We start from the raw sequence: 24,144 nt of genomic DNA, 5'->3' as shown, positions 1-24,144 counted from the left end.
CAAAAATGTCAATCGTTTGGTATGATTGTAGACCCACCAACATATTGAGCCCTCTAGGTAGAGCCACTTGAGTGCAACGTCCTGGCACTCACACAGAAAATAGGTACTTATGCTAATTTAAGTTATGGTTCTTACGTTTTTTGTGAATAATTAGTGCCATCCAAGGAAATGCATACATATCAGCAACTTTGCCTCCTACAATTCGTTCACCACTGATGTTACCACATTCTGTGGGTAGAAGTGATGCCTCTGATGTGATATCTATTCCGCTCCTAGAGCCGGTTGATACAAATTTGTTGCAGCACACCTAAAATTTAATAAAAGTTGAAACATTCAAAAAAACCTGAGTTTATTTTAAAGATAAAAAATGTGTGTGTGTCAGCTCCGACGCACGACTGGAGTTTACTCCTCAAGAGCGATTGTCTTTGAACAGGTACTAAACAAAATCAAGCCCAATGGAGTCGGTTACAAACAGACATACAGAAGAAGCTAATAAAAGCGTATTAATTAAAAACTCAAATAAATCCTTAACGCTCCAAATATGTCAGGAAATGCCCAAATACAACTCCTGTTAAAAGCGGAACTAAAAATTCCATTTTAAAAGGTCCATCAAGGAAGTTACATTTTGGCACACCTTAATAGGTATATTATACTACATGAGTAAGCTATCACGCAGTATACTGTGTATACTGGCTACACACAAGTATATATACACACACACAAACACACAACTGAAAAGTGAAAGGTGCGCGAGAAATGATGCGCACCAAAAACGTTATTATCCCATTTGATGAGTAGGTTTTACTCTCCATATTTTTCTCATACCGGGCCTTATGAAAATCGATTCTTAAGGAGTAAACACCAAAATACATTAAAATCGGGCTGCTATAAATTACGATTTCTTTAATCCCTTACATAATCAGGGACAAAAGGTTCTCCGTATAATCTTCCGTCTATTTTGCGCTTTTATCTATTAGCTAATAAAAAGGATGAAGAAAAAAAAAAGAAATTGGATGAGGAGAGCCTCATCATCTCAAGTAATTCCATGGCCCTTTTTATGACAGAGAAGCATACGGGTCAACTGGGCAACGGGGTTAAAAAAATATTTATACTCTCTTTATGCACCTAAGGAATAACAAGAGCGTTGGTATTGGGTAGGGTGCGCTTTTTTTTGTAAACCCAAATCGTATTGATACGGAAATATCGCTCAAAGATGATGAACTTAGGGGACGAACAATTTAGGATCTACTTCGGAATGCAATCCTTTGCTGTGCGGTGTTCTGAGGAAACTGTACGGCGCCCTTCACACCGAAACACAGTTATATTATAACACATTACTGCTTCACGGCAGAAATAGGCGCCGTTGTGGTGCCCATAATCTAGCCGGCATCCTGTGCAAAGGAGCCTCCCACTGATAAGAAAGTAGACTGGTAAGAAGGTTTGGTTACTCTGAAATTATTTGGCTGTAAAACTCACTTACCTTTGGCATTTTCACGTCGTATTCGCACATCGCTTTCAAAATAATGTCGTATGTTTCTGGTCCTTTACGAATGAGCGCATCTGCCGCACTACAATCCGATATGTTGATACAGTTGCAACTTTCTGTAAGATTATTTTAAATGTAAACACAATTTTTTATATATATCATGACTGGTAAGTAGCACTAACACTAGGTCGCGGAATGGGGTAATTTGAACCTTGTCCAATTTAACCCCCGGAAGACTCAAGTTTGCACATTCACCACAAAAAAAAACCCATTTTTCGTAAGACAGCTCTTCGACAACACATCCCTTACAGCCTCGCCTAGGATCAGAATACTGGGTCTCGAAATCTCGAACGATTTCCCGCGGCCATATGGAGGGCAAAGCCAAATTGGCTTCGAAGAATCTGGGAGTCATAAATAGAGCTCGGCAACTGCCGTCCATATTCTCTTGCAACACCAAGGCAATCACAGGAGCTTTGCAAGCCCTTAAGGAAGGTGAACGCGCTTTTTTGAAGGTACTCATGTCATATCGTCCCGGAAACACCACAAAAGGAAGCTCATTCCACAGCTTGGTTGTACGTGGAAGAAAGTTCCTTGTAAACCGTACTGTGAAAGAACGACATAGTGGGTACCACCGTTGTGGTACCCATAATCTAGCCGGCATCCTGTGCAAAGGAGCCTCCAACTAGTAAATCGGATGATATTCTAATTAGTGGCTTCAATCAGGTGAAACAGCTCTTCGGAACACTCCCCGTGATAAATGCGAATGAGACAAACAATGAAGCGATGTCTCTACGCAACGCTAAGCGATCTAGCAATTCACAGCGCACTGGGTCCTCGGCAATTCGAAAAACTGGGCATTGCATGCGGACAAATGGTTCAAGGTGATACTGGGGTGAGCGAGACTAGAGATGACAGCAATACTCCATATATATCCCTGCGCTTCGTAGAGCGCTGGAATATGGGTCGGCTTGTACTATTGCCATGCTTTATTTATGACGCCCAGCTTCATCGACGCCAGTTTCCAGTTTTGCATAGAAGGAGTAACGGCTAACGAATGGTCTTTCCTGTTTTCGCCGAACGCCGTGAGGGACAACTTGTACCGCTTGTAAGGATTGGAGTAATAACTTTACCAAAGACTTAAAATATACTGTATATAGAGAATATCTGAAAGCACGATATTGCTTGATCATTTTCGTGACCAATTTCGATTTGTCAACTATGTGTTGGCTAGTTGAATAATTAAAATATGGAGCTGGGTGCCTATTTACAACTTGTCATTAAACATTGGTTACAGTAACAATATTCGGTTCCTTTTTCAATAATTCTGTATTTCCGCTATAGATGCTCTTCTTTTTCGCAAGCTTGTCTTTTTGTAACAATTTTGGAATGGCACGTAGGTCAAATAATTTTAGTATTGCGAAAACCTTAAGCAGAAAATGGTATACGGACATCTTATTTTATAATTGGTCCTCTTTTTTCATTTCCAAATTCAATATTTTAATTTATTTGGATTTACGCAAACGGTTGTGATGTTTGAATTGTTCGGCCCCAAAACTAAGACCATGACCATAATATTTTATCAATCTGGATACAATTAACTGTTAATTATTTGTGAAGTGAAAACTTCTTTAGCGGCGTTGAGCACTTTTCTTAGGATCGGTATAAAAAATAAAACTCGCATGAGGACACGTGACCTGATCAAAAATTCGTAAGACAGTCGTTGAAATTATGAATGATTTCGATTTATACTTCTAGCTAAGTATAGTTCGGCTATTTCCATTTAATGATCATACCAGGTCATTGGACCAGTGCAGTGGTTGAATCATTATGATTGCGAAACTGAAACACCGCGAGATCGAGGGATCGAATCTCAGTCGTGAAATATTTAAAGTTTTTTTTTAATGCAAATAAGGAACGAGACGAGCAGGACGTTCAGCTGATGGTAATTGATACGCCCTACCCATTACAATGCAGTGCCATTCAGGATTCTTAAAAACACCAAAAATTCTGAGCGGCACTACAATTGCGCTCGTCACCTTGAGACATAAGATGTTAAGTCTCATTTGCCCAGGAATTTCACTAGCTACGGCGCCCTTCAGAAACACAGTAATGTTTAACAATTACTGCTTCACGGCAGAAATAGGCGCCGTTGTGGTACCCATAATCTAGCCGGCTTCCTGTGCAAAGAAGCCTCCCACTGGTATAAAGTTTATTATGGATGCAAGTTGATTTTTCTGAGAGATAAACTTTTTAAAGTAAAAATACTAATATTATAAAGCTGCAGTGTTTGTTTGTTTGTTTGAACGCGCTAATCTCTGGTACTACTGGTCCGATTTGAATGATTCTCTAAGTGTTGGGTAGTCCATTTATCGAGGAAGGCTATAGGCTATGTTTTTTTTTTCAAAATTACGGATCCGTAATAAAATTGCTATTTTGTAACACAAGGTGTAAAATCGAAAACCTATTTTTGCGTGCGCTGCAAAAACTATTGACAATAGAACAAAATGATGTACAGGCTATAATATAGGCAATATTTTATTACTTATTAAACTATCGCGTGAATTATACTTTATATGGCAAAACAACGTTTGCCGGGTCAGCTAGTGTAAAATAATCGTAATAGTTCTTCAGAACTACATACTTCAGTATTAATTTTTTTATGTAATATAAATTGAAATCTTTGTGAACGATAGTGCAATAAATGAATATTGTATTTTACCACATAAATTGAGATTGTTGATAAAAAGAGCAATTCGTGCGAAATTATTCCCTAACCATTCCAAAATATTCAAAAATGCACAAAGTTAATGTTCTGGTTTTCACTTTTGCTGGCTCTCCTGAGGTGCAAACCCGTATTTATTTTTGTCTAGTAAAATTTGACAATATTTGTGATTACGTATTTTAAGTCATGCCTTCAAACATTATTTTTGAACACAAAATATTGAGTTTGCTTTAACCACGAACGAGTAAAAAAATATTTTTAACATAAATAACGTCTTGATTCTTCCGGTGCATAAAATAGGTGTTAATGACGTGTTTAATAATTGAAAAATTCCAACAGACAAACTATCGGAATAGTTTTTAATTTCACTTAAGGCGAGGTTTTCCCAACACTTTAGGTAAAAATTGCGCGAACGTTAGATTCGATAGGTACGCATGGACACGGGCGTCGGGCATGGCTGAGAACGAACCGAGCGATGCGGGTCAACGACCGCCGACCCAGAAGGACCGCGTAATATTTTTTAAAACTTACAGTTGTGCTAGAGTACGGAATTACTGTGATAATATTTTTTATGCATTTTTGAAGTAAATCTTTTTTATCGACATATGAGAGAAATGTTATATTACGCGCAAAATTATGATTTCAACATTATGGATATCGTATCCGAGATTCTCGAAGGTGCAGAGAACGATTTTGTGATCATTTTTGAAATCCAAGATGGCAGCCGCACAAAATTATGATTTCAGCAATATGGATATCGTGTCCGAGGTTCTCGAGGGTGCAGAGAACGATTCTGTGATTTCTGATTCATATTGCTGAAATCATAATTTTGTGCGGCGGCCATCATGGATTTCAAATATGATCACAAAATCATTCTCTGCACCTTCGAGAATCTCGGATACGATATCCATAATGTTGAAATCATAATTTTGCGCGTAATATAACATTTCTCTCATATGTCGATAAAAAAGATTTACTTCAAAAATGCATAAAAAATATTATCACAGTAATTTCAAAAATGATCACAAAATCGTTCTCTGCACCCTCGAGAACCTCGGACACGATATCCATATTGCTGAAATCATAATTATGAGCGGCGGCCATCTTTGAATTCAAAAATGATCACAGAATCGTTCTCTGCACCCTCGAGAACCTCGGACACGATATCCATATTGCTGAAATCATAATTTTGTGTGGCGGCCAGTTGGCGTTCCACCCAAAAAGGTGGTAATTTTCGGACACTTTGTATATCTGTTTTGGGGTCTCCTCCAATTGTTTTTGGAGCTCCCCATTCTTATGAATTAATGCCTCTATTTCCTTCCTATATTTTTCTTCAGACATGATGATGCGACAAAAGTTAAGCGTGTTGTTCAAGGCAATGAGCTAAGATTTTAGTAAGGGGAGTATAGTAGAAATATTTAAACTGGTTATCCTTCACCGTAGGTACACATACAGACAAATATGCATTAATAGAATTGTAAATCAAAAAGGTAAAATGAATATAATAAAATAAATACAATTGAAAAAAAGAAAAAAACAACTATCCTTATGTACTGATCTTGATACTAACAACACACCTTATAATTATATAAATGTAAAATACTGAAAATTAGGTGCTCAAGATAGTACATATTACATAACTAATATGTTATACAGTTAATGCAAAAGTAAAAAAAAAAAAAAAAAAAAGTAATAATTAAATTAAATTGTGTCAATGTTATATACTAATTACAAAACTATTCATTTTATAATATAAAATATAATAAACAGAATTAATGTAGGTCACAGTAAAAATTCTCATTGATACATTAAAAATACAACAAATAACTTCGCTTATTAGTTATGTATCACCGCATAAACTTATATATTTTTAATTTTTAGGAATTATTTGCCTTTATTATTAAATTAGGTATATATAAACTTAATAATTAATAACACTCTTTATATAAAAAATAATTAATTACGTGGTCATTTCGAATAATCAAATTAACCACGTGAATATTGTATTTGTATTGTATTGCCACTTGTGCTTGTCCAGCTGACAGTGCCATGAGAAACGGAACCTGCTCCCTGAATCATCATGGGATGCTGACAAGTTCATGTCCCTTTGTACATAAGTGTTTATTCCAAGGAACAGAATCTATATATCTCGTTATCCCACATCACTAATTAGATTCTGGAGCCCTATTACCAAAATCGAAATACGAAGTTATGGTTGACGGATCGTATATTTTCCTATTACGTAAGTTTTTCGGATCCGAAGATCGATACGAAGTTCGCGTTATAAAAAACGTAACTACTACTTCGCTGTATATTATGGTTATGTCTATGGTTCCGATACGAAATCCGGATTTAATGTGTTTTTTGATTTCAGAAATGCAATTCAAAAACGAACATACATAAGGATTTTACACTCAACGTTCGTGAAAACAAGAAACCTAAGCTGTCACATTTACCTAAGGACTGTGGGGAAATTGAGAGTGACCGAATGTTCGGTGGCGAATATGCAAATTTATATGAAAATCCTTGGATGGCACTGCTTTCTAGTAAAAGAGGTAATTAACTTTTTTTTTTTTCGAGAGGAGTAAAATACATTTACGTATTGTAGACCCCGAAACGGGGCCCATATGTCGGGCTCGGGTGTAAACGCCCCCTACCGACTAAAAACCTCCTCTGTGCTGATAGCCCTGAAGGCTTTTACAGCGAAGCCGGGCGGGGGCCTTAGAGGCCGAAAATGTAGCTCACAGGCGCGGGGCGTCTCGGAAGGAGACTCGAACCTCGGAACGCCTGCTCACTAGTCTGGATGGAGAGAAGATCACTAACGATCTAATATATCTGTTAGATGGTAATCAACTATAAATCATAACATTGATAGTGTGAATCACAGATTTATAGCACACAAAATAATTAAAACGAAATATGTTAAATAAGTATAAATATAACAACAAATTAATATAATTACATTATAGATGTCGTAAATATGACCGATTTAAATATTAAATAAAGTTAAATACGTTTCATTTATCACCAGTGGAGGCTCCTTAGCACAGGAAGTCGGCTAAATTATTGTAAACATTACTGTGTTTCGGTCTGAAGGGCACCGCAGCTAGTGAAATTACTGGGCAAATGGGATTTAACATCTTATGTCTCAAGGTCACGAGCGCAATTGTGCAGTGCAGCTCAGAATTTATGGATTTTTCAAGAATCTTGAGCGGCACTGCATTGTAATGGGTAGGGCGTGTCAATTACCATCAGCTGAACGTCGTGCTCGTCTCATCCCTTATTTTCATAAAAAAAATATTTTCATGCGTCTACGTGGATCTCAGTTTTTCTGAATATTGGCAAAGAGTTTTAGTTTAGTATGAAACGTGCAGTCATTTGACATAAGTTTGAATTAAAGTACCGCAATTGGCCACGCTGTACTAGTCCGGCTAAGTTTGAAAGCGAACAGTTTCTAAAACCTAGGATTTTGGCTATCTCCTTTTTTACAAGATTATAGCTGTCATCTGACCATCTATGAATGCTGCATGTTTCATACAATCGAGTGAATCGTATTTTTCTTAGAGAGTTTCGCTAGCTATATTGGTTCTAAAACACAGAAATGGCCGATTTGAATAGGTATTTCTTTAAATATTTTTCTCTCAACTATACGGAACAGGCCTAAAAATAAAGAAATATAGTGATGAGGCTTCGTCATCGAGAAGGTCGTGTGCTACATACCGGTATTTTGTATTGAAAATCGCATTATATATATGGGTCACATTTCCATAATAAACACTTAAGATTTCAATATTTCATGGCAAAATTTACATTCTCTTTCATAGCTCCTTATTTGCGTCAAACATTATAAAATAAATAGATATTTAAAACGTTTCCCGCTGTCTCAGTGTCACACCGTCAAGTTCAATGACAATCAGCGCGCGACATTTAATTGAAAAATAACTTACTGTGCAGTGAAAGGGTGTCACAACGCGTCTCATAATAAAAATAACGATAAGACAATCACATTTCACACCTTAGTACTATTTCACAACTTATAATTTAAGCTAATACATTCGTCGTAACTGTAAAATATTTTGTAAACAAAACAGATGTCGTTAAAAAAATATGTTGCCAGCTATAAAAGTTATATTCACCCCGAATTCCACCATTGGGATTTTTTTTTGTTTATTGGTAGATATTTATAGAAGGCTATATATAATATACGACGCCACATGGTGTTGTAAGTATTCAAAGGCAAAGTCAAATAAACTTTATTCAATTATGCTTAAACTAAGCGCTTTGAATTGTCACTAAAAATATTTCTTTTAAATTACTGAATTTACCATAATATGTTCGGAATAGTTGAGCTCGTGAGAAGAACGTACAAGAATCTCAACGGCCACTCTATTCAATCAAATAGAGTATTTTACAATGACTAATATACATAACAAATTAGTTTGTAACACGACATACGACCGAAATTAGTTTGTAACACGACTCATATATTGGATGCACCAATATATGAATCGTGTTTGAATATTATATATTATAATAAGCAATAAATAATAATCTGTATAAATATTTTATTATTTAAATGATAATATAGAGATCTCACAACAAACTTCACTAAAAGCCACCGCCTGCAACTTTATAAGGTGCAAATTCGGCCTGACATGCAGTACTGTTCTCACCTCTGGGCGGATGCTCCCCAGTATCAGCTTCTTCCATTTGACCGCATACAACGAATACAACGAACGAGCGGCTCGAATCATCGACGATCAAGTCATCTCCGATCGGCTTGACTCTTTGGCATTGCGTAGAGATGTGGGTTCTCTCCGCATCTTCTACCGCATTTATCACGGGGAGTGCTCACAGGAGCTGTTCGGGTTGATTCCAGCGGCCGAATTCCACCACCGGACATTACGTGCAAAGTACCATCCGCATCACGTAGACGTCTGGCATTCCACAACCGCGCGTTTTGTTAGAAAAATTATTGCCTCGCACAGCCATTTTGTGGAATCAACTACCGGCTGCGGTCTTCCCAAACAGATACGACTTAGGGACCTTCAAGAAAAAAGCATACTCCCACCTTTAAAGGCCGGCAACGCATTTCTTGACACACCTGTTGCTGCGGATGTCCATGGGCGGTTCCCTCACCTCTCCCCATCCCTTAACCCTTATGCCCGTTTGCCCCCTCTCATATAAAAAAAAACTCAGCTATATATCCAATTATTTGCTGTACATATGTACAGCTTGTGAATATTCACAAGCTTGGTTATGATCTAGGAAACGAGACATTATGCCTCCATTTACTCCTAAGTTATCTATAATATAGCCGTCACTGTCATTCTCATTTGCAGTTGTATTAATATTATGCTGTGAAAAACAACACATAAGAATACTGGCGTTTTCTGGTGGTTCGTGTTCGTTAGCACACAGTTTCCTAATTTTAACGATCTTAGTTCCATGTGGCACAACAATTTACGAAAGATGCATTTTAGTTCTTTAGCATTAGGGTTATCATTATAACCACCCCGCATACTTATAGCCCCAAAAATAATACTGCACGGCGGCCATCTTGGATTTCAAAATTGATCCCAAATTCGTTCAATGCAAGGTGCATTACGAACACGTGAACCTTGGATACGATATCCATATTGACGACATGAAATGACATACTTGACGCGACTATTTATCATTTAAAATTAAAACAATTTTTCTTAGCATACAGTGGAATTATTTTGAAGAAGAAAGTATACCAGTTGGTCTTCGAATATTTATGAGAGTAGATTGGTGCCCGTGTTTCAATAATAAGTGTTATCACACACAAACTTGAAGCAGACATTACACTGACACTACCTAAGTCTGAACACATTTCTCGACGTTCGTGTGTTTGTGTACATTGGTTAAGGCAACTGAGTGAAATCATTGTGTGAATATACTAGAAGAATCATAATTCACCAAGAACTAATAACCACAGTGCATAACCATCACTCATGAGGTTCGAAATTAAACTAATTCGTGTCATAGTTTTGTGATAATAAATAAAAGTTATAACGTGAGGGTAATTTTAAATTTTAAATTGCACAAAATATAAGCAACTAATCTCGTAACGTCGTTAAGCTCACGTATTAAAACACACGTTTACAAATTTCATTCAACCAAGTGTGTAGCTGTGCGGTAAAAGGACGTCTACACATTGCGGCGAACTTGGTTCAATCCCAAGGTATTATATAAGTGGACTATTTTAATTTAATTTTATTATTTTCTAAATTCAGGTGTAATATTATTATTTTTGTTTTTGCTCTATTCAGTTTTTTTTTAAATAATAAAGATAAAATTAATCTATGAACAAAGAAACAATGAACATTACTGTTCGTAAGAAGACCACACCTCCTTCTTCAGCACCTGATCCTAAAGTGGACCATGAAAATTTAATATCAGCTATAAGTGATCGAGTTTTCACTTCATTTCGGTCTGAGATTCCGCGTATGTTATCTAGCGCTCTCCACAAAGAGTTATCTGAAATAAAGCAAGAACTGCTTGAATATCGGAAGTCAATTGACTTTTTGAGCAGCTCTCACGATGATTTAATAAAAGCCGTGGAGCGTCTAAGTTCCGAAAATACGCAGCTGATAAAAGAAAACGGATCTCTGAGCTCTACCGTACTTAATTTATCCGAAAGATTGAACAATCTGGAACAATACCTGCGAGAAAATAATTTAGAATTAAACGGTGTACCTGAGAATCGTTCTGAGAGCTTGCCTAATTTAGTACAACAATGTGCAAATGTTATTGGCCATAAATTTAACGATACTGATATCGTTCACTGTACGAGAGTCGCAAAACGGGATAAAGATAGCAAGTTACCTCGTGCAATTGTTGTAAAGTTCAAAAGCCTAAGATGCAGAGATGAATTCTATTCCGCTATATTTCGGTATAACAAAGCGAATCCCAATGAAAAACTAAACACCGCATTACTCGGCATAACTGGACATAAAAAACCTGTATATGTCTCGGAACACTTGTCCCCTCAAAACAAATTTTTACACGCTGCAGCCAGGAAAAAAGCCAAGGAGTTAAAGTACTCGTTTGTTTGGATTCGGAATGGAAAAATTTATGTTAGGAAATCTTCTGACTCAAAATACATTTTGATCAGAAATGAAAAAAGTCTTGAATTAATGAGTATATCAATTTATGTACAGTATATTTACCGGATTACCTACCCACCAGCCTATATGTAGAATTTCTTAATAAATGTCAAAATATTATGAGCAGCCATCCAAACCATAAAATCTGCATTATTGGTGACTTTAGCTTGGGTAGTATTATGTGGTCGAACCAAACAGGACTTCCTCTAAGCCACGTGTGCGAAAAATCTAGAGCATTGTTTGAGTTTTTCCAGCTGACTTTATCAAAACAACTTACTACATTCCTAACCACTTAAATAGAATCTTGGACTTGGCGATAACGGATTCACCTGATACTATCTCACTAAGTCATACCATTGCTGTTCGCCGCTTAGACTCACACACCCTCCCTTTGAGCTTACCCTACTTAGTGGTCGAGCCCCGTTGCTTGAACTCAACAACTCTATAACTGAGAAACTCTGTTTTCATAAGACCGATTACGAGAGCTGTAATAGGGAAATTCAAGACTTTGATTGGGAGCAGTCGGCTTTGCAACTTGATTGTGATGAGTTCGTTCATTGTTTTTATAACACTTTGTATGAAATAATTGAAAAGTACACCCCCTAAACCAAAGTACGCAAAAAATCTTATCCCGTTTGGTTTTCTACTGGGCTAGTAAAGTTGCTAAAATCTAAATTTAAATTTCATGTCAAATTTAAAACTTACGGTAATCCAAGAGATTATGATACTTTTGCAATGTTAAGATGTAGAGCTAAGGTAGTTTTTGATCAATGTTTTCGCACATATATAAATCGCATAGAGTCTGATCTGGCTATAAACTTAAAAGCGTTTTGGCGTTACACTAAAAATAAGAAAGTCACTAATGCCTACCCAAGACAGATGAGTTACAATAACCGATACGCTAATGATGGCCCTGGCATTGTGAACTTGTTTGCTGATCATTTCTCGTCGGTTTACTCTATGAACGCTAATAGTAATGTGAACTATATTCCTGACTTTCCTCCTTCGGCTTTTTCAATCTGCCAATTTTCAGTGTCTCTAGAAAATGTTATTCAACAGCTTAAATCCATTGATTTATCCAAAAATTCTGGACCAGATGGTATACCACCCATTTTAATTCGTATGTGCGCTGTGAGTCTCGCCAAACCCCTCGTTCTTATTTACAACAAATCACTACAAAATGGAATCTTTCCTGCTTTTTGGAAGATTGCTAAAGTAACACCAATATATAAGACTGGGGACAAAACAGATGTCACAAACTACCGCCCGATAACCATTCTAAGTTGGTTCGCCAAAATCTTTGAAAGGCTTGTGTATGCACATGTTTTTAACCATCTGAAGCCCATCTTATGCTCACGTCAGCACGGTTTCTTTGCGGGTCGTTCAACTGTTTCTAACTTACTGGTATATACTTCATTCTTATGTGACACAATTAACGATAAGAGTCAGGTTGATTCAATATATACAGATTTTGCGAAAGCTTTTGACTACGTTCACCATTCAGTGCTCTTATGTAAGCTACATCACCTGGGAATTCATGGTAATCTTGACAGATGGCTCACATCTTATTTATCAAATCGTACGCAACTAGTTGCGTTGAGTGGCTTCGAGTCAGTCCCATTTCTTGCTAGCTCTGGTGTGCCTCAAGGCTCAAATCTAGGTCCTTTGCTATTTTTGGCATTTATAAATGACTTATTATCCAAAATTCGATGTGAGTGTCTGGCGTACGCCGATGATATAAAAATATTTCGTAAAATAAACGGTCCAGAAGACTGCTCATTGCTGCAAAGGGACATCGAGACTATTTGGCAGTGGTGTAAAAATAACCGCATGATGCTGAATATAAAAAAGTGTCATACGATTACATTTACTCGCAAGAAAAATCCATTTGTTCATGATTATGTTATCGACGGTAATGTTCTAGATCGTGTGAATGTGATAAGGGACTTGGGCGTCATCTTTGACTCGGATTTATCCTTCAAAAGCCATTACGATGATATTTGTTCAAAGGCAAATAGGATGTTAAGCTTTGTTATTAGAATCGCCAGACCATTTAAACAGGAAAACTCCTGGATATTATTATACAAAGGCTTAGTGAGAAGTATCCTGGAGTATTGCTCAGTGATTTGGTCTCCAATTTATAATGTTCACCGTGATAGAATAGAGTCAATTCAGCGGCGGTTTGTAAGAGTTCTCTGTAGAAGGTTGGGTGTAGACGTAAAATTCCCGAATACTCTGAGCGCTTACGTAAATTTAACTTGCATAGTCTTGATAAACGGAGATGGGTATCTGATATGTGCGTCTTACATAACATTGCGAATGGTTTTATGGATAGTCATCTGTTAAGTTTGATAAACTTTAAAGTTCCAACAAGATCTGTGCGTATTCCATGTTTATTTTCGATCAATTCCTCAAATAATAATCTATCGCATAACAACCCGATTATGAGAATTTGTAGAGAATTTAACGAAGTGTGTGCTGATTTTGATATATTCTTTACAAATGTAGACATTTTTAAAAATACTCTTTATAAAACTTTCTAGTTTACGTAAAATAATTTAATGTTTAACTAAATTTCGTTATACTGTAATTACTATTGTGTCCACTTATTAATTTTTTAGTTTTTTTACTGTATTTGGTGAATGATGTGTACAATTTTAATTGGATCTCAGGATCATAAAAATATGCTGTACTTGTTATTAGATGATACTTTTATCTTGTTATGTGTTATTGTACCTACTTGTAAATAAATAAATAAATTGTTCAAATCATACTTTATTTTCTTAATAGAAGGAATGTGTAATGTGCTTACTAAGATTTCCACGGTTGTTATATGATGATCGTTCGTCTTCATAGTTTCCTTGTGAAATCTTTTAGCAACCGTCTATAATTTCTTTGACTTTTCTTGAAATTCGTCATTGGTGGGTCTTTATACAGCTGTACTCGTAGTGATGCAATGACTTAATTGACCTCAATTCACGATTTAATGATATTTACCCTGTGAATCGATTTTGAGTTAAACCATACGGTGTGGAAATATGATGACATGACAAGTAAAATCAAGTGTGAGGATTATGGAAGTATGTCTGTATATATTTTGTTTCCAACATGGCCACCGCGCAATATGATCATTGCAGCACTATGAATAAAGTTTTCAATGTTTATGAGAACGAGGTAAGGAATTTTATTTATTTTTTGTTTTTATGGAAGAGCCAAAAAAAGCGTTTGGCTTTGCTTCCCAAATGAGCGTGGAATTGGCAATTGCTTGCGATTGCCAGACCCAGTATAGATAGATACTAGGCAAGTAGGCCAGGTATTATTAACCTTTCCGTTCCGGGAAACTCTGAACGTGCGGTATGCCTCAGATTGGCGCGATTGTGTCTCTCACGCAGCGTTCTGTCAATGCGTATTATTTTACGTGTAGCAATAAATTGCTTAGAATTAGGATGATTTGAGTGTACTGTATCAGAAAGGTATTGAAACAAGCTATAAGACCATGCAAAATAAACCATCTTATAAGCAAAATAAGGTAGGTGTTCCGCAGGGTTCTATTCTCGGTCATTTCTTGTTTCTTATATATAATAAGGATTTATCGTTTGTAGCCAGAGATTGTATTGTTTGCTGATGATACTTATCTTGTAGAGCGCTAGTATGTGGGCCGGCTTGAAGTATTGCCGTGCCTATTAATGACGCCCAGTTTCTTTGAAGCCAATTTGGCTTTGCCTTCCAGATGACCACGAAATTGGCAATCGCTCGAGATTTCGAGACCCAGTATTCCGATACTAGGCGAGGCTTTGAGGGAAGTGTTGTCGAAGAGCGGTGATACGAGAAATGGGGTTTTTTTAGTGGTAAACGCGCAAACTTGAGTCTTCTGGGGGTTAAATTGGACAAGGTTCAATTTTCCCCATTCCGCGACCTTCTCAAGAGAGGACTCGATAGAAGACACAAGTTTCTCCCGGCACTGGTCGACGATTTCCCGAGAGAGACCTGCATGGCCCGTGTATATGGCAGCACCAGTGCTGTCGTCTGCATAGCAATGAATGTTGGAGGTGTCCAACATATCATTGATATGCAGAAGAAACAGCGTGGGAGACAGCACACAGGGTTCGAGCAATATCCGTCGACAACGACCTGTATGCTACGCCCAGTGAGGAAGCTGGAGGTCCACTTGCACAAGCTCTCGGGAAGCCCAAATGATGGAAGTTTGGAGAGGAGCGCCTTGTGCCATACACGATCAAAGGCCTTCGCTATATCCAGGCTAACTGCCAGGCCTTCCCCCTTGCTTTCAATAGCCGCAGCCCATCTATGTGTCAGGTATATCAGAAGATCACCTGCCGACCGACCATGGCGAAACCCGTATTGTCAGTCGTTGATCAACTGGTGACCCTCTAGGTATACCAAGAGCTGACGGCTAATTATGCTCTCCATGATTTTGGAGAGCAGGGAGGTAATAGCAATAGGCCTGTAGTTTGCCGGATCCGAACTGTCTCCTTTTTTTTGGATCGGATGGACAAGGGCAGACTTCCATGAGTCAGGGACTACGCCTTTAGAATAAGAGTGCCGGAATAAACGCGTTAGCACCGGCGTCAACTCAGGGGCACACGTTCTAAGCACGATTGGAGAAATGCCATCCAGCCCGCTCGACTTCCTGACGTCCAACGAAAACAGAGCTCGCCTAACAGTTTTCTGTCTAAACTGTACTTCAGGCATCGAGCCGACACCGCGGTATGGTCGGCGGTGTTTTCCCGTTGTCGTCAAGAGTCGAGTTGGAGGCGAAGGAAGGAAGCTTCAGTGGGGTCCATAAATTGCCCAACTTGGAGATAGACTCAGCTTTGCGGCATACACCGTTAGAAAGATTATAGAGTACACGAATGTTGCGACCGCTAAATTAGAGTACTTTAGTTATTTTCACAGCATCATGACGTACATTATTTTGCTGTGGGGTCATGTTGTTGACATTGATGTAGTGTTTGCTCTACAAAAGAGAGCTGTTCGTGCTATATATCAGCTTGGTTATAGACAGTAATAAAACGAGTGTCCATTCTTAGTACATTTTTGAAAATTTAATATGCGTTCACAAAAATCGTCACCTTTTTGCTTAATAGTGATTTTCATTATTATAATAATATAAATAAGGGATTGCTTGTAACTAATTCTAGTAGGTTTCAAAAGATACATAATAGCTTTCAGGGTAAATGTACACTTTTATAATAAAGTCCCGGTCGTCCGTAACCCCAAGCAAATAATTTTGATTATTTTAGTCAAGGAATCCCATCCGTAACTAAATTAAAACTAAAGTTAAACCACCAGGGATCATGATAACCTGTGTTTTCACTCTCAGAGCGCCGTTTGTTTTCAACGACGTCAAACAGAGTTCTAAAGGAATCAATTTTGAGCAAATAAATTACTCTAACTATATCTAGTAAGTACAGTTTCAATTTCTTGTACTAAAATAGTCCGTGTGATGAAAATATTTATTGTCTTCAGACAACGGAGAATTTTATTACTGCGGCGGTACTATTGTCAACTCAAAATACATTTTGACAGCGGCGCATTGCGTCCAGGAAAACATTCAGAAAGTACGTGTTGGGGAATTTAGAATTTCTACCGATGCGGACTGTGACGTGAGCGAATACACAATCTGTGACACCTACAAGCAGGTATATAAAGATATTTTCTTATTATTGAGGTACATGAAAATAATAAGGTTTGAAAGTAGGTTATTTACAAACAGGTCCAAGTTTCCCTGCCTACAGCAGATAATATCTTATCGATCTAATCAAAATTGTTAAGTGAGATTTGTGAATAAGATCCAAATTTTTGTTCATCATTTTCAGCTTCATATATCAGTAAGATTAATTTTAAATGCAACAAGAGCTCCTTATTCGCGCTCTCTTCATTCTCGTTTATACTGTGCGTGGATTAAAAGAATGCGACCCAATTCCCATATTCTAGGCTAAACATTTCTTTAATCGCGGATCTATTCGGTACTTAATAAAAAGGATTCAAATAGGTATGCAACCCAATATCCTTTGTAAATGTGTCGTTAAATGGACTAATAAAAAAGTAAAATAGACCTTATCACATCCAATTGCAGGCTCTTTAAAAACTGTCAAACAAGAAAAAATTACAAAATTCTATAAACCATTACGTTAGCCTGAACGTAAATAATTAATTGATATACATACTTATTTTATATCTTATAATTACCAGGTGTAACAACAGTATAATATCATAAAGTAAGTTTTACACCATCATATTTTCTTACTACACACCAATTCCTAATTTTTTAAGACGTTGGAATTTATTTCTTATGATCACGATAGTCTTTCCAGCATAGGCCATACTGGTTACCAGTGAAAAACGGAGCTCAAAATATTAATATTATATGAGTTTGTTTATCTCTTTATGACTTACCACAGCCAATCACACACCTTAGGTAAGAAAGATTATATTTTATCCCGATAATTTTAAAATTTCCCGAAGTTTTTAGAGATTATGAGATAGTAAGTCCTTACTCCTCTCCACGAGAAAGACATTCATCTAATAGTAAGTGATAGTCCTGCTCATTACATTGCCACAAGATTCTTGATTGAACACAAGCTTTAGCATAGCATTGCAATTACGCTCGTCACTGAAATATAAAATGATAAACCTCATAATGCAAGTAATTGCTCTATCTACGGCGCTTTTCCTTAAATATACGTGAATATGAGTCTTTTACATTCGAACAGACAGAAATCGCAGAATTGACAGTCAGTTGTGAAACATTTATTTATCAATGTACTATTTATACTCTCTAAATTACGACTATTTTAAGGACAGAGAATGGTATGGTATGGTATAGGGGCTCCTGTTTCCGCAATTAAACCACAAGTATGGGTCCATTTTGCGTACAGTATTGGCCAGTTACTCCAACCAGCCCAGCTCCATCCAGAAGTTTCCTAGAGTGTTCGCAAACTTCCTGGAGCGACCTAGTATCAGTTAAGTTTTTTGCCCGTTGGTTGGCCGCCCCTGCACATTCCAGGATTACGTGAGTGACCGTTTCGTCCTCGGCTAGACAGCCTCTGCACTTAAGGCCATTACGCCAATTGTGAAAAGGTGCATGTTTAGTGATGTGTTAGGGTTGGCACCCCTTAGGGTGCCCAACATTATACGGATGTCATGTCTGTTGAGGCTAATAAGTCTACTGTCACTCTGGGCGACAGTGCAGGTATCACTACTTTCGACTGCCTACAGCTTGAGACATTCATCCATTGGGTATTGTGTAGGTTGCTGGTGAGAGAGCGTATACATGAGCGCATCTGGCTGAAGGGCAGTGGCAGAACTCGGGTCACTTGGGTTGCAGGATAGAGAATGATGCGACTAAAATAAATATTATAATTACAGTTTTGCCCCATTTGTGGTAACCCTATATTATGGTGTTGTAGAACGCAATCGCCCCCGTAAGACGTTATAAATATTCTATACTATATAAGATATTTATTTTATTTTTCTTTTATGTTTTATATTATTTTCCAAAAAGGAAAATATAAGAAACAAATGCAGATATACAAAATTAATAAAACACCATAAATACAGACCATTTAAAAATATTTCACACCAAGCTACATTATAGTAGTAGTATTAGAAATGACATCAAAAATAATTCTAAAGGAATCAATTTTGAGAAAATAAATGCCTTTATTAAATTACGTACAAAGTATCCGAACATTTCATGAAACAATTTACAGCGTTCTAAATTCAAAATAATCATAGTGGAAGGAACCCATACCACTGTCCAATACTAACAAAATTATATTTACATTATTCTTTGGTTTTTCTTAAGGAATTATAGAAGTACTAGATTTTTTCTTCTTATTTATATTCTGTTTTACCTTTACCGAAATAAAATAATATAATAACCTCCTTTGTGTCTCCTACTAATAACTTGACGTAGTTGTTTGCGCTAATTTAGCACTACGAAAGGGCAAAAACAAAATATGAATTTTTTTTTTCACTTAGTGAGCAAAAATCGTTTTTCTTTTGTCTAGTTTTATGCAGTAAAGGCACCATTTTAGACCCAGCGACGTGAAAATAAGTTTTTTCATTTATAGTATTTATTTACTGACGACATATTTTTACATCGGACTTGTGAATATTTTATTTTATTGCCTTTTCGGTGACATAGGTCTAGTCAATGGTGGACTATTTTACATTCATTTTAAAAGTTCCTTATTTAAGTAAAATATATAGAAAGTACATTACTTGACACAGTCAATGATATGTGGTCAATGATTATGTTTTAACATCAGATATTTATACAACTTATAATTAATAACAGATAGATTATATTTTATTGTGTACCTTTGGAGAGATAGGTAGCGCTTGTTAAGTAGAATATTCAAAACGTTTAGCTTAGTATTATGTAATCATTAATTTATTATTAATGGAATAAATGGATGGACGGATGGCAATAGGTTAATCCTAATAATAATTATTGAAGGTAGGTTGAAAATAAAATATTTTAACGATTTGTTAAAAGCGTAATTAGCTTGTACATATTTCATTGTCCTCATCAAACTGGTTAAGCAAATGGTGATGGGACAGTTTATATCGATTAAACGTTTCTAAAAATGATAGATCACTATCATGAATAGCAAGAGCTATTCCATATTTTCACCATATTTTTTAAATGACCCCATGAATTGTGGGAAATTTTAATTTTAATTTGTTAAGTGTGTTAAGATTCGTTCGGAATACAAGTGGCCAATTGGATAAGGTCCCATAATTTTATACTTTATTCTCATCTAAAATAAATCATTTTTCATGATAGATTAACTAAGATGTCGAAAATTTCTTGCTTGGAAGCATAGCGTTTTTAAATATGTTTTGCATGTTGCCCTCATTGGCATTCCGTATATCATCATTGACATAGAGTTGTGGGCTCAGACATAGCGAATCTGTATGAATTTCCCTGGATGGCTGCCATAGCGGTCAAAGGGAACCATGGTAAGTCTTTTTATTTTATTATTTTACTAGCGACTTCGTCCGCGTAGATAAAGGGTTTTTAAAAATAATAAGCAAGTTTGTAATTGAAGATTATCTCATGTCCTATTTCAGTTCCGGTTCCCGTTTTCACTCCCGTTCCCAACATATTATATGAATCATATTATTTCGAGGAACATTGCTATGGCAAACTAAACCTACGATTGGTAGCTCATCGACGTGAATTGCAGTTTTTCACAAAAACCGTGGAAACCATGGATTTTTCCAGGATAAAATGTAGTTTAATGTTAGTAATATTTTCCTACCTCTAGTCTATCGCTGTAGCAAATTTCATCGGTTCAGTAGCTCTGGCGTAAAAGCGTAACAAACAAACTTAAATTCACATTTATAATATAAGTAGGGTAAGTTGTAGTAACTTAGCAAGGTCACTCACAAAAAATTCTCTTTCTCTTTGAATATTGTTTGGTAGTTTGTCCATAGGCTAACCCTCAACCCGTAAGAACACACCATGACTCGGGAAGCGCATAGTATGCCAGTTTCGCTATAACCGCTTTGTGCTATACCCAATCGAAAGCCTTTGCTATGTCCAGACTCACCCTTCGTTTCAACCGCTTGCGCACATTTATGGGTGAGATATACAAGTACATCACCAGCTAAGTGCCCTTGATGGAAAGTTTATTGGCAATCGCTGATCAGCTGGTGCTCCTCAGGTATCGTAAAAGCTAGTGCTTGATAATTAAAATAATAATCCATTACGTTAGAGAAACGTTTACCAAGTGTTGTTGCAATATGTTAAGTTATTACCTTCTGCCTTCTATCGTAAATAAATATATTTTTGTTATTTTGTACTAACAATTAAATTGAGAAATACGTGACTGTATTCATGCGCAGACGTTTTTCCGCCTCTATCGCAGTAATCTTATACATGGTGCGAACTATAATGTAAAATATGGCTAACCTGGGCGGCGCTCTTTGAGAGTCGAGCGCTCGATTTCAAAGACGAGATGTGGATATTAAGTGTTACTCCAGGATGATTTGTGACGATAATCTAAATTGTTTCAGATAACATTATATATATTTGCTCTGGGACAATTATCGACACTACACATATTCTCACAGCTGCTCATTGCGTCACAGACCAGAATATAGTTCATATTCGTGTTGGAGATTATGATCTTACACAACAAGAGGATTGTCAAGAGATAATGGGAAATTTTGTATGTGAGAATTACGTGCAGGTAATAATATCATCATAAATAGTTCTATCATTGAACTTACTTTTATGAAAACGGCTGTCAGTTAATATTACAAGACAGTACTATAATATTATTTTCTATCTTTTCTAGGATTTATTTGTTGAGAAATCATTTGTGCATGAAATGTATGATGGAAAGTTTCACGACATAGCTTTGATAAAATTGAAGACAAAAATTGATTTTAATCACAGTATTATGAGCAGAATAAGGTTTGCTCAAGCCGATGCACAATTTCATTTGGCTGGTATTGTTGCTGATACTACTAAGTTCAGCCACATATTAGCCACCTTGGATCAGCGTATTATAGGTGAAATTGAAGACATAGTTATGAATCCTCCAGATAATAACAAATACGAAAAGTTAAAGGATGAACTCATCCGTCGTATGTCGACATCGGAGGAGCAGAGAGTGCGTCGCCTCCTCGGTGATGAAGAGCTAGGCGATCGAAAGCCCTCTACATTCCTTAGGCACCTTCGCTCTCTCGCTGGAACTACTCTGAGGGATGATAATATATTGCGACAACTGTGGCTTCGTCGACTCCCTACCAATGTACAAGCTATTTTAGCGGCTCAAGCAGACCTTACCTTGGATCAGATAGCAGAGCTAGCTGATAAGATTATGGAGCTGCCTGCAGGCCCCTCTAAGGTTTTTAGTGTGGAAGATAGTACAGCCACTACTACACTTACATCATTCATGGAGTGTGTACAATCGCTAAGTTTACAGGTAGCTAGTCTTACAAGAGAGAAGCGGCGAAAAGGACAGCGGGCAAGCAGTCGAAGCCGCTCTTCTAGTCACCACCGAGATAGAACGGCGGCGGCATGTCCAGGCAATGCTGGTATCATAGACGGTTCGGTAACAAGGCGAGTAAATGCCTCAAGCCATGTAACTGGAATCCGGAAAACTCAAAAAGCAGCAGTCAGTAGAGGCAGGAGCTGATTGCTGTGCGGTAGGATCCTGCAGTCACCGTCTTTTTGATAGAGACAAAATAACTGGCCGACAATTTTTAATTGATACAGGTTCTGATATTTGCTGTTATCCCTACAGCTGGTTCCGAGGACAGAGGACACCTACTGACTGGGAACTTAGCGCTGCTAACGGCACTAAGATCATAACCTATGGTCAAGTCTCTCTCAAGCTGGATTTCAGACTGCGACGTGAATTCGGCTGGCAGTTCGTCCTTGCTGATTTCAAAACTGCTATCATTGGATCGGACTTCCTTGCACACTACAAACTGCTCCCCGACTGTAGTAGTAAAATTCTCTTGGATGGCACTACTGGTTTATCTCGCCTTGTTTCCTCTGCTTCTTCTAGCCAACCTAGCGTCAGGGCAGTCGTTATCCCGGACTCAGTCTTCGTACAAGTGCTTGCAGAGTTTCCGGACATTACACGACCTCCAGGTCTTCCTCGTGTGACGAAGCACCTTACGGTTCACCATATCAAAACCACGGATGGGCCTCCCATTTCTTGCCGTCCTCGACGTCTTGCTCCGCACAAGTTGGTAGCAGCCAAGAAGGAGTTTGAGGACATGGTGAAAAATGGAACAGCCCGGCCCTCTAAAAGCGCTTGGTCATCACCACTGCACATGACCATCAAAAAGGACCAGTCATGGCGTCCATGCGGTGACTACCGTGCCCTGAACGCTAGGACAATTCCGGATCGTTATCCCGTTCGGCACATCAATGACTTTGCCCACAACCTTTCTGGAGCCATGGTTTTCAGCACATTAGATCTGGTTAAGGCTTATCACCAGATCCCTGTTTAGATCCCTGAAAGAGGATATACCGAAGACAGCCATCGTAACCCCGTTTGGCCTCTTTGAATTTCCCTTCATGACTTTCGGGCTACGCAACGCTGGACAAACTTTTCAGCGATTTATCGATGAAGTCGCATGGGGGTCTAGATTTCTGTTTTCCGTATTTAGATGATGTTTTAGTTTTTTCTCCCGATGAATCTACACACCAAGAACACCTCCGTATCCTCTTCAAACGCTTTCAAGACTACGGAGTTATCGTAAATTCATCCAAATGTGTCCTTGGTTCCAAAGAAGTTGTTTTTCTAGGTCATTTAATAAATGCTGATGGTACGTTTCCTCCAAAGGAGCGAGTAGAGAAAAATCTGCGAGATTTTTCTCCTCCAAAAACCGTTCAAGGCATGAGACGTTTCCTGGGCATGCTAAACTACTATAGACGTTTCATTCCGCATGCTGCCAAATTCCAAGCTCCTTTAATTGATGCGGTCGTGTCCACCAAAAGTAAAGGAGCAAAACCCTTTCCCTGGACACCCGCTCTTCATAAAGCTTCAGATCATTTGTCCAACGCGACACTCCTGCAACACCCGGTGAATGACGCTCGTTTGGCCCTCTTTACAGATACTTCCAGCGTACATATTGGATCTTGTTTACAGCAGGAAGTGGACGGGCAATGGCGACCACTCGCATTTTTCAGTCGCAAGTTGACTCCACGACAGTCGCAATGGCCCGCCTATTATCGAGAGTTCCTAGCAGTGTATGACAGTGTTCAGCACTTCCGCTACATACTCGAGGTCCAACACGTAACAATT

General features: G+C 37.7%; 1 protein-coding gene and 1 long non-coding RNA gene across 3 annotated transcripts in view; one reads left to right on the top strand and one right to left on the bottom strand.

Moving 5' to 3' along the window:
• The window catches only part of LOC126970258 (CLIP domain-containing serine protease HP8-like), an 84,618-nt gene that overhangs the window by 6,827 nt on the left and 53,647 nt on the right, over nucleotides 1–24,144 (bottom strand). For both annotated transcript variants that reach the window (XM_050816085.1, XM_050816086.1), the window contains exons 2-3: nucleotides 1,481–1,602; nucleotides 136–307 (exon numbers count right to left, since the gene is read on the bottom strand). In XM_050816085.1, coding sequence (XP_050672042.1) covers nucleotides 136–307; nucleotides 1,481–1,602 — 294 coding nt within the window. The remainder of the gene's footprint in view (nucleotides 1–135; nucleotides 308–1,480; nucleotides 1,603–24,144) is intronic.
• Nucleotides 20,256–21,775, top strand: LOC126970276 (uncharacterized). Its single transcript, XR_007730594.1, has 3 exons — nucleotides 20,256–20,332; nucleotides 21,392–21,567; nucleotides 21,676–21,775. It is a non-coding gene; the product is annotated as an uncharacterized LOC126970276 (long non-coding RNA).

The sequence above is a fragment of the Leptidea sinapis genome, chromosome 20, assembly GCF_905404315.1.
Source record: "Leptidea sinapis chromosome 20, ilLepSina1.1, whole genome shotgun sequence".
NCBI classification, from domain to species: domain Eukaryota; kingdom Metazoa; phylum Arthropoda; class Insecta; order Lepidoptera; family Pieridae; genus Leptidea; species Leptidea sinapis.
Note: the sequence above shows the minus strand (reverse complement) of the source record. Positions and strands in the feature narration are given on the sequence as shown.